At 41.0% G+C, this 11,231-nt stretch overlaps 2 protein-coding genes across 3 annotated transcripts in view; both read right to left on the bottom strand.

Annotated features, from left to right (window-relative positions):
• Positions 1 to 6: 6 nt before the first annotated feature.
• Positions 7 to 7,528, bottom strand: LOC109952806 (BOLA class I histocompatibility antigen, alpha chain BL3-7-like; the record flags this gene model as incomplete). Its single annotated transcript, XM_020588063.1, has 6 exons — positions 7,525 to 7,528; positions 5,235 to 5,347; positions 4,280 to 4,364; positions 2,586 to 2,861; positions 493 to 783; positions 7 to 125 (listed from the first exon to the last, which is right to left on the bottom strand). Coding segments are annotated over exons 1-6 (888 nt in total), but the record flags the coding sequence as incomplete, so codon positions are not given.
• A 257-nt stretch (positions 7,529 to 7,785) lies between these two features.
• LOC109952810 (major histocompatibility complex class I-related gene protein-like) overlaps positions 7,786 to 11,231 on the bottom strand; it is a 4,496-nt gene continuing 1,050 nt past the window's right edge. Inside the window, exons 2-7 of one of the 2 annotated variants that reach the window (XM_020588070.1) lie at positions 10,840 to 11,106; positions 10,164 to 10,442; positions 9,708 to 10,010; positions 8,662 to 8,766; positions 8,437 to 8,456; positions 7,786 to 8,299 (exon numbers count right to left, since the gene is read on the bottom strand). In XM_020588070.1, the coding sequence (XP_020443726.1) occupies positions 8,446 to 8,456; positions 8,662 to 8,766; positions 9,708 to 10,010; positions 10,164 to 10,442; positions 10,840 to 11,106 (965 nt within the window). In that variant the 3' untranslated portion in view covers positions 7,786 to 8,299; positions 8,437 to 8,445. Of the gene's footprint in view, positions 8,300 to 8,436; positions 8,457 to 8,647; positions 8,767 to 9,707; positions 10,011 to 10,163; positions 10,443 to 10,839; positions 11,107 to 11,231 lie in introns of those variants that run through there. The other variant, XM_020588069.1, reaches the window with a different exon arrangement.

The following is an 11,231-nucleotide window of genomic DNA, read 5'->3' as shown; positions in this document are numbered from 1 at the left end:
GTGAAAGTATCTTTGTCCCTCACCTTTCTTCCTCCTCCTCCAGATGAAGAGTCCAGAGATGCAGACGACCAGGAGCAGCACTAAAACAACAACAACTCCAATGACAGCAAACTTCAGTGGAGGAGCTGAAACCACAACAGAACATTCACAGTTTCTGCACCACTGGAGCAGATCATATGAAGCAGACATTAAGGGGGGAAACACTTTAAAATGCAGTTCAGTCAAATGAACAGTAGTCGTGGTTTCTTTCAACACCTACATTTGCTCCACTACAGAGAGCTCAGAGCTCACATGCATGTGTGTTGTAGCAGTGTCACTGTGCTCCCACACATTATCACTGATTTTACTGTTCAGTGTCTGAGTCAAGTGTTAACATCCAGATAACTACATATGAACTGACAACACATGCTCTTGGGTACAAGGTCTGTAGCTGAAATTTAAGTCCAGCTTTAGTGGACACACAATCTCCATCACATCTGTTTGCACTCTTACCCCAGTTGGTCCTGATAAATGCTTTGTCCAGTTTGGTGACGACGTCCTCCTTCACTCCAGAGAGCTGAAACACACAGTCGTACCTGCTCCAGTCTTCAGGTTTCACTGATGAAATGTTCAGATCAACACTCATCTGGAAGGTCCCGTCGTTGTTGGGGAGGATCTCCCCGTGGTCCACGTCCTCATGAAGCTCCTCTCCATCTTTCCTCCAGAACATGTCGACTCTGTTTGGGTAGAAACCTGTAGCGTGGCAGCTGACTGGAGAGGAGGGGGTCTTCTGGAGGAGCGACACTGAGGGGAGGGGAGAAGGTGGGGAAGAAAGAGAGACAGTGGAGGTAGTGAGCAAGAGAGGGTGACGGGGTAGAGAAAGATGAGAAAAGACAAAAAGGAAAGGAAACAAGGGAAAAGAAATATGATACAATTCAATACAGAGAAGAGAAAATATGTTAGTTGAATATCTGTAGCAAAGCCTGTCACAGGGCTATTGCACCATGATGCCACCTCTCCATGTTTGTTAGGATTTCACTTCAAACCAAAGTGAAGGACCAACTCACAAAACTGCCATTGTCATTCTCTTTTGTCATTTCTCATTGACTTTTGGTGTTGTGCTTTGAAGATGGTCTCTGTTGTGTTGTAGTATGTGAGATCGATCATGGTCTCAAGTCTGAATCTTGTGTACACTTAAGCTTTTCCATATTTCTGGAAAGTTTTTATTGGGAATAGATTTAATAATGTCACTCCTATATAGTGTCATTAGTATCACTGAAACACTGGCAAGACAGTACAGTACTATCAAACCATCAAATTCAGTTTCACTGCACTGGTCTGGGATTTGGTTTTGACTTTGTCTCAGGCCCTCAGATCATGGTCTTGTCCTGGCCTTCATACACCCTGGTGTTGGTCTTGACTATGTCTGTGCAGATTCTCAGTCATCCAGGTCATAGTAAGCTAAAAATCAACTGGACTAGATTTCTAGGTTGAAGACGTTTCACCTCTCATCCAAGAGGCTTCATCAGTTCTTGACTACAACACTAACATGCTGGGTCCTTGCCTATCCATCTATTCAGATTTTGGGGAGAAGAAAGCATGTCATAAGCTACACCTAGCATGAATCTAGTGTTGCCTGCCTACATACCCCTCCATATTCCATCCAACTAAGTTTCTTCCATTCTACTCTTTCACATCTCTTCCACAAAAAGTGGCACAGTTAACAGAAAAACAGCTATTTACAATGCCATGTAAGATCCTCCACTGTGAGTCTGTTTAAACCCCATCTGACAGACATGCAAAGACCTCATGGCTGTTCTGAATCATGACTTAACCCAAGCTAATTCCACCATGTGATGCCACTGCATCCAGTCAATTCATTGTGTCTTTACCATCAGCTGGTACACAGTCTTTCCTGAGGGTCATCTAAAGAAGCACCTAAAGGGCTGATGAAGTCAACTAAAGGACAAGAACCAGCAGACTGGGAGTGTAGAAATGTTTGGACAGAGCTGGTCCAACTCAGCTAGGGCTGTCCAAACAGCCTCCACACAATAAAGGCTCTTTAAAGAGTCTGTTTTCATCTCTGCTTCTTCAGCAATGCCTACACTGTAAAAACATGTCAATACAATGATGGCAGAGAGGTCACATTCACCTTCTTATAATCAATTAGAAACATGATATAACAGGACAAAGACTTCCACACCAGGTCTATGGGCCCAGTGAGTAGATGAACTGCAGACAGAGAACACCGTCACTACTGGTCAAATAGAACAGACACTTCCCATCTCCCTCTTGAAAAAAAAAACAGAAAAAACAAACAAACAAAAGGTTTAAAAAGTTAGGAAACTTGCTCACACTGAAACTTACCACTCTCCACACAGGGAGTGTGTGTGGGAGGTGGGAGTAAAGACTAGAGAAATAGACAATGGAAAGGATTAAACAAAAACAGACAAGAATGAGACAAACAGGTGTGTGTAAATTGGAAAAGAATTATGTGGGTCTCACCATGTTGGTTCATATTCACAGTAAGGTAAATGTACATTAAAAACTGAATATTTTCATGTACATTGTTTTCAAAATATGAAACTATCAGGTCATGTGACTACCTGTTCTTAGCAGAGATGTCTTCCCATAGTCCAAATACAGCTTCAATCTTTCTGGGCAAATAACGGTGAGGAAGACATTAATGGATGTTAAATAACCTCTGCCTCTATCCCACATGTATTTGATGTCAACAGCCTTTCCTGAGTATTTCCATGTCTCTGTCTTCAGGTCAAATGATACAAAGTCTTCTCCATCATAACCATACTGATCATATCCATCCACCTGACCAGTCTCATTGTCCCACTGACAGCCGTAGATGTTCTGTAAAACGTGGACACCTGAGAGGGCAACAAAACTTAATGATCTCACAGAAATAATTGAAAAACTGTGGTCAGAGATCAGTCCCACTCAAAAACCTTTCAGAAGCTAATATCTCTGCACTGCTGGGTCACAGGGGGGCTTCGACAGCTCATCTCCACAAAAGACATGTTTTGGACAACAAAAATATCTGGAAAAAAAAAACCTTAGACTCTTGCTTTAAGTGGCCAAAGTTAAAAAAAAAAGCAACACAGCAAAAAACAAAATGTAAACCTATTTAATTTGCTATCAAACACAGTAAAGTCAAACATGATGAGCTGGAAACTATAGAAAAATAAATGTCAGCAGATGGCCAGTTTTGGGGTTTTCTAGTGTGCATGGACACATCCACAACAGTTACTTAAAATGTTACTGCATGTTTTTAGATAGGACTGTGTGTGTATATGTTAAGGTTTAGTCCCCCTCACCAGGAGGGTGAGGGAGAATTGCGGTAGGACTCAAGTGTGCTGACCCAGGTGCTAGTAGAAAGAAGGAGGTTTAATGGAACAAAAACACCATAACAGGGGCCATGTACATATATAATCAAAGTAAAGCTGAGATGGAGGAGACCTGGACAAACAGGTACAAAGATAAACTAACAGCAGGACTCAGAAGAGCAGGAGGATGAGGACAGACAGGTGAATAGACAGGCTAACCAAGGGGACAGGCAAACAAAAAGGATATCCACAGTACAGGAACTGTCAGCTCAGATATAAAAATAACATTTAACACAAAACACAACATCCAAAATGAGATCCACAGCACAAGAACTGTCAGCCAGGAAATCAAAATGATGTACAAACATCATACCATGCAACCAATGTTCAAAATGAGATCCACAGCACAGGAACTATCAGCAACACAAAAGGACATTCAATACACACCACAAATACAGTTACAGGGTATGCCTGTACAGTAGTTAATTCAGTTCAATAAGGTAAGTAACATAACACTCCCAGCAACAACGGAGCGCCTGCCAGAGGTATAAATAAGGAGTACAGGTAATCATCGGGATGCACCCCAGCTGTGCGCACCGACAAATGACTCACATTACTGGAATGCAACACAGCTGAGGTGCAGAGCCCGCAGGATCGAGATAGCAGAGGAGAGAAAGGTGGAAGAGAGGCAGGTCACGCCGAGCGGCCCTTACAGTATATTTATCATGGTATGCTGTTGATCTTTCTTGTCCTGCAGTGGGATGGCTTGGGTATGTGAGATGGTTCTAGACATAGGAATGGGTCGATGGGGGGTTGACTGGAGTGATGTGGGGGTGGAGTAAGACACATGACTTGTATTTACAATACAATGTATACAGTTTCTCAGTATTCATGTAAGAAACTAAATAAATAAATAGATGTAAACATGCTGATAACATTAAGGTAATCAAAAATAAATATACCTCCAGTTTGATTAAAGAACAGATTTAAACGCTCAAGCTGAACTTTTGAACCCTTATGGCTTCTTTTGCACTCCTGCTTGTAGCGCTTCAAGTGGTCAGGATGATCTTCGATTACTTTTTTGGCTCAGTCCTGCCTAGGTTCAGGTTTGTTGTTACTGTAACCCAGTGCTGAAACACCAGTCAAACCTGGAATAACTAATTAACTTTGCAGAGTGATTAAAAGACTAATAAATATAGGTTAAAAATTGGTTCATCAAGGGATTATTGAATGGTGTTGGGTGGTGGTGAGAAAACCAGTGCAACTGCAAAAGTGTTTTGTGACGGTGCGAGCAGCCAACCAGCTGAGTTGGTGGGCTCTCTCATCAGCAAGTGGGGTGGTTGTTCCTCCCTTGTTACAAATGGTAATTGTTAATGTTGAATATGTGAAGGTTAATGTTGTATAACTTGAGAAACTAACTTGAAGTGCTCGATAGTAGCTTTTGACTATATACAATTAGTTTATAGTGAAATCAAACTATGGTGTTCTGGCCTTTCCATAGGTCAGGTTTTTTGTCTTAGTTGGATTCAAACGGAGCTACTCTTCAGCAGCTGAGGATTGACACCTCTCCAGTACTGGATGGCGAGCCCGAGCCCAAGGAACTGAACTCAGTGGTAGCTAGTAACTACACTGGTTACAAGACATTGAATTGAACAGGACACTGAACAGACTTAAGACATGAACAGATTTCCACACACTCCATTCATTTATAATATAAAATTCTACTGTTTTACCATAAATTGTGTTGGTTGTTTCACTGTAGTTATTCATCTCTTGGCTCCCACAAATCTGGAAGATTCTGATCAGAGAAATTCCCTCTTGTACTGGTCTTTGTAGTGTGAAAGAAAATCCCCTGTACCATAGTCACTGGTCACAGAAAAGTATTAGACAATTTGTAACACTAGCAAAGAGTGTTACATTACTGTCACAGTAGAACACCACAACTCCATGAGTCTGTGCGGCAGTCACATACTCTGGCAAGGTACGAAGTCCAGAGGATGTAGTGATGAAATACACCAGGAAGTGTATCACTGTAGGACAAACAATGGTTTCAAGTCAAATAACACTTTTAAAACTTATTTTCATAACCAAATGTCAATTCAACATACACCCATACATAGTTTTGTTGGGGAGATAGATTTTTTTGGAAGTCAGAGTAGTGGTTGATAATACTCTAGTTTTGCTTCCTTACCCTGATCACACTATCTGACACACCTGTCCTATTTCCCCTAATCATCACCAGCTGCACCTTATTAGTTTCCTCCCTACTTATACCCTGCTCGCCGTTCACTCCCTTGCTAGTCTATCTTCAGGTCCTTTTGCTCGCTGGTTTTTTTTTCTAGTTTGCCAGTTATATCATCTTTTGAGCTATTGCGTTTTAACCCTTGCTCCTGCGTTCTTTTTGTCTTCGACTACGGACCTCTCCTCTGGACCCTGGGACAACTCAACCCTACCAGTCTCCACCATACAGGTCGATGCACAGTCACCATTAACTATTTATGCATGCTCCTGTCTCCTCAGCAATCATTGCTTCAACCACGACCAGCTCAGGAGTGACCCCAGCGTCCGCAGCCCGATCCATAACCATCCATCTCACCAGTGACTGTTTTTCTCTGCCTCAGATCGACACCCGGTTATTCCTTACCATTCAGCACCTATCTCTTTATTGCACTTTGACTTGCACTGTAAATAAATCTGTCACTACTTGCACCGAAGCCAGCTACCTGGGTCCGTCTTTATTGCTCGTTCATTTCCGTGTCCGAGCTACCTTAACAGGTGTATTGCTTTAAAGCTGTCACTTCTCCCAAGAGCTTTGTGAACGAATAAACAACATTATTATATTGGTTGGTCAACAATACCAACTGAACTTATAAAGTCCAATAGTGAGCAACTCATCAAAGTTAAAATAGTTATTGATAGTATGCTATCAATAAAGCAAGGCGATGCCAATGCATTGTAAGCTTTTGTCTTTTCCCATTAATCCACATGTTTATAGACTTACAGTTGAAAACATGAGAAAGAAACATCTGCAACCAAGGGTGTAGTTTTGCATATGGGCAGTAGGGACATGTCCTTACCAATATTTTGGGAGGACAGAAATGTCCCTACCAATAGTTGAACAAACCTGCACATTATCTTTGGAGTGAACTCCTATAAAATCATTCTGATGTGCCCTCCCTGAGGCTATATCTACAAGATTACATGCTATTGACTGAAAGTGAGTGGGAAATCTGCAAAACACAGCATCTGCAACATTCAGAATTCAACTGTTCCATTACATATTTCCTCTGGAATAGGGTTTATTTTTCACCACTACAGTGTCTAAAGTGAAACTACAATCAAACTAGTCACTTTCAACAACTAACAGTTTAGAATACAGTTTTAAAATTGATCTCACCTGAATGTGTGACAGGAAGGAAGAGGAGCAGAAAAAATTAACTTCGTCTTCATGGTGAGACTTGTCTAGTGACCGCTGCTACAATAAACCGTGGGGAAACCGGGTCACAACCGTCGAGCGGTGTTTGGATATTTTTGTGCGTCTTTGTGTCAAAAATGGTACAAATACAGATAAAATGCACAACGAAGAAAAGTGCAATCAACTGACTTTAACACCTAACTTCACTTAACTAAAATGTAGTAAACAACATAAGAGGTAGTTAGATGACGATATAGGAAGTCTGAAGGAAATATGACACCTGAAGACATAACACAACTAAGAAATAACTCATCCAGAACTTTGTTTCTGTCCTATTCCTCATTCCTGACTCTTGTAAAATCACTTTAGTGGGGTGTTGTTTTCTTTGTAAAGTTGATTCAGTGAAATAATTGTGAACTAAATACATGTAGAAACATCCTGTCAAAGATTTACAACACAACAGTCACAAGAAGTGCAAAGGTCCAACACATTGTCACCAACACTTAGTCGACCTCTTCTTAGGTTCCCCTGTTAGCTGTGTTGTCTCAGAACAGGACAAATGACACCTTTATAATTTTGATTAGTTCAAGCTTTCCATCCATATTTCAGCAGAGTTTTTCTGACCTTACCCTGGACAGAAATCTGATCAGCCAAGATAGATGAAATCTCCTGTGGAGGTACTCAGGGCCATTATAAATCATACATTAAATTTAATACATCCTAGTGTATTACAAACAAACTAGGACTGTAACTCAATCTGCCGACTGACCTACTCTTCACTATGACACATACCCATCTTGATCTGCATGCACTTAATCACATAGTCCAGTTAAAGGGTCTGTATTCACCATAGGATAAAACACATCTTACATATTACACTCAAGAGTGGCCCTGATCAGCTTATAATGGATCACATGCAGTATTATCCTACAAGTGAACAAATAAGCACAAAAACACCTTTTATTAATTTTATAATATATTCATCTATAGACACACATATGGACACAAATTAGACTTTTTTTTGAAAAATAAAAAATCTGATCCTAAAAACAGGAACAGTAATAAAAGCAACAAAATAAGGTGAGCATAACAGCAGCTGAACAGTCTTCTCTGAAAGACAATGCACCATTATTAAAAGAAATCAATATGAAAGCACAGATGTTTAACGTTGTTGCTTCAAACACTTTGGTTCTAATAATAACTGGGAGAGTGCAGCATTTCTGCCACAGCAACAGACTCTCATGAGCACTGTCCAGAGTGCTGTCCCTGGTACCACCAGGAACATGCTGGTGGGTCAGAGTCCCATTCACTGGGACTGACGGCCAAACAGTTTGCTGGAAGTGACGTCACCTCTTTCCTGATCCACCAGAGGCAGCCACCAGCTCTGACAGTTAAAATGGGCTCTATGTCATTTGTATCGACATAGAGCACAAGCCCAGTCGACAGCTTCAGTTCTCTCCAGTTGCTTTTCTGAAGGAGAAAATCCCACCTGGTAAAATGTGGTGATTTTATTGTTTCCTCATTCAGTGAAGTTCAGTCTCCTCTTCTAATGTTTGCTGCTGCTCCCCTGTTGAGACAAATAGTAAATCAATGGTGAAAAATAAAATCTTGCCTGTTGTAGTGAACAGGGTATTAACTGTTCGTCTACAAATGGCAACAAAGAAAGTCCATTTGAAATGTGCAAAGGCGGAATACAGCACTTACTGTTATTAGCTAGATCAACCCTGAAATACAGAAGAGAGATATTAATGTTGCAAAATGATTAACATTTCAGAATTTCATGAAAATACACAACAGAGAATGCACACCATGCTTCACTGTGACTTACCAGGTGTACTACATAAAAGATGCAGGTACACGATACATTATTTTGTAGTACTTCTGGTATTCACTCTAAATTTACCAGTGGAGCAAATCATTGTTCCTCACCATTGTCTCTCCTCCAGATGAAGTATCCAGTGATACAGGCAGCTAAGATCAGCAGCAGAACAACAGCTCCGATGACAGCAGCAGTGGGAAACTCTGAGGGAGGAGCTGGAACCACAACAGAACATTCACACGTTGCAATAACAGACGACGCTGTGCAGATCTGAACCTGTGGTACTGCCTTAGTTCATCTTTATAAACATTTAGGCAGTTAATGCACATCTTGTTAGTGTTTTGTTTTAAATGGAGCTGATTATAGATATAAATTTGTTCAAGTCCAACTGGCATATACGACATTAAAGATGGGTCTTGAAACAAAATTTCCAGGAGGAAAGAACTTTCTTCAGAGTTCAGATACAAAAGCATTTCTTCATAAACAACTACATAGTGGTGCTGGTTGCTTTATTACTGTGAGACTAAATTACTATGCTGGTGTAGCGCCATCTACTGTTGAGAGGCATCAAACAGGGCATCCCAGGGTAAACATCTGCAGCTGTCGTCTAGATTTGGCTGCAGCCGCACAATGTTTTAAAGACCTACAGCTGGTTATATATAAAAGTCACAGCTTGCAATAGTTCACAGCCAGTCATACTGTGAACACATACAGTAGTACAACATATCAGAAACTTTGCTTCAGGTGGTCCCCTGTGACTTCTGGGATAAGACAGACCATAATCCACAACATCTCCAGTCTGACCAGCAAACATTTGCTATTTCTGGCTATCAAATGTCACAAATGTTTTTGTTTGTCAAACATGATAATACACTGAAAGTCTTTGAATTTGGGACCAGTGTTGAGCAAAACAAGATCTCTGAAGACATCACTTTGGTATGGGGGAAATTATTTCTAGCATTTTTCACTAATCCTTCATTCTTCACTAGTTTTTGGCAGGTTCTAAATAAAATAATATAACAAAAAAAAAATCTGCTGATTAATCACCAATGAAAACAATCACTGGTTGAGGTCCTATAACAGACAAACAAAATCATAACAACTCTGACAGAGGAAACAAAATCCCAATTTCCACCACCTCTGATCCCACTCTTACCCCAGTTGGTCCTGATCACTGCTTTGTCCAGTTTGGTGACAACATCGTCCTTCACTCCAGAGAGCTGAAAAACACAGTCGTATCTGCTCCAGTCTTCAGGTGTGATTGATGAAAGATACAGATCAACACTCATCTGGAAGGTCCCGTCGTTGTTGGGGAGGATCTCTCCTTTCTCCACGTCCTCATGAAGCTCCTCTCCATCTTTCCTCCAGAACATGTCGGCTCTGTTTGGGTAGAAACCTGTAGCGTGGCAGCTGACTGGAGAGGAGGGGGTCTTCTGGAGGAGCGACACTGAGGGGAGGACTGGAGGGAGACAGAAACAGTCTTAACTGAGACACATAATAGGCCTAGGATGGGGTACTGTATGTGTGTTGTTCAGTTTTCACTGGAATGTTACTGTGCATTAGAAACAGAAAAGGCAATTTTACAAAAACACATCTGTCCATGTGATCCTACCTGTTTTCTGCAGAAAGCTCTTCCCATAGTGCACATATTTTTTCAGCCAGTCAGGGCATTTGTGGATGTAGTAGTTTCTGTTGTATTCTAATCTTGCTTTTTCTGTATCCCATCTCAGTTTGGTAATGAAGGCCTGTGGCTTTGGAGCTGTCCATGTCAGTGTCTGCAGGTCCAGTGCTATGAAGTCTTCTCCGTTGTAACCGTACTGATTAAAACCAATGACCTCTCCAGTCTCGTCATCCCATTCACAGCCATTCATTCTCTGTAAAATGTGGGTACCTGAGAGAGAGAGAGACGGATACACTGATCCACAGACACAACACAGAGGATCTACACCTTCTGTTGCTGTGGTCTTGATAGAAGCGTCTCACAAGCGATCAGTAGTGGAAAGTAACTAAGTACATTTACTCAAGTACTGTACTTAAGTATCTGTACTTCACTTGAGTTTTTTCATTTTCTGCTACTTCAAACTTCAACTTCACTACATTTCAGAAAAAATATTGTACTCTGTACTCACTGTTTTAACTGGTCTGTCCATCGGTAAATCTTTTCATTAAGCTACTTAGTTAAGTTGTATTTAGTCAGAAAATCTCTTCAAGTGCTCATACTCATGTTACACCAGAGGGAAAAACTGTTTAGCAGTACAAAGTTAAACATGTAGATAAACATGCTGTACCTCCAGTCTGGTTTAGGCGCTCCTTCAAGCTGTCAATGTTGGCTCTGAAGACCTGCTGGTTTCCGAAACATTTTAGAGTATACCACTCCAAGTGTTGTGGGTCATTCTTAATTAACTTTTTCATCCAGTCTTGTTTGGGTTCAGCCGTCTTGATGTTGCTGTCACAGTAACCCACCTGAACTTCATCAACCACCGCAGCGCCCACAAACTCTGGGAAGTCTGGGATCCCAGAGGACGCAGTGAGGAAGTATTTCAGGGAGTGTTTCACTGTGGGACAAAGAAGGTTGTCAGCTTTTGAAAGGCATTTTATACTTCTAGAGGGTTGATTGAATTGAAATCTGCCAAATCACAATAGGTTTCAAAAGAATGTATCATTCCCTTTTTTATTTTTA

The sequence above is a fragment of the Monopterus albus genome, unplaced genomic scaffold, assembly GCF_001952655.1.
Source record: "Monopterus albus unplaced genomic scaffold, M_albus_1.0 scaffold500.1, whole genome shotgun sequence".
In the NCBI taxonomy this organism is placed as follows: Eukaryota; Metazoa; Chordata; class Actinopteri; order Synbranchiformes; family Synbranchidae; genus Monopterus; species Monopterus albus.
Note: the sequence above shows the minus strand (reverse complement) of the source record. Positions and strands in the feature narration are given on the sequence as shown.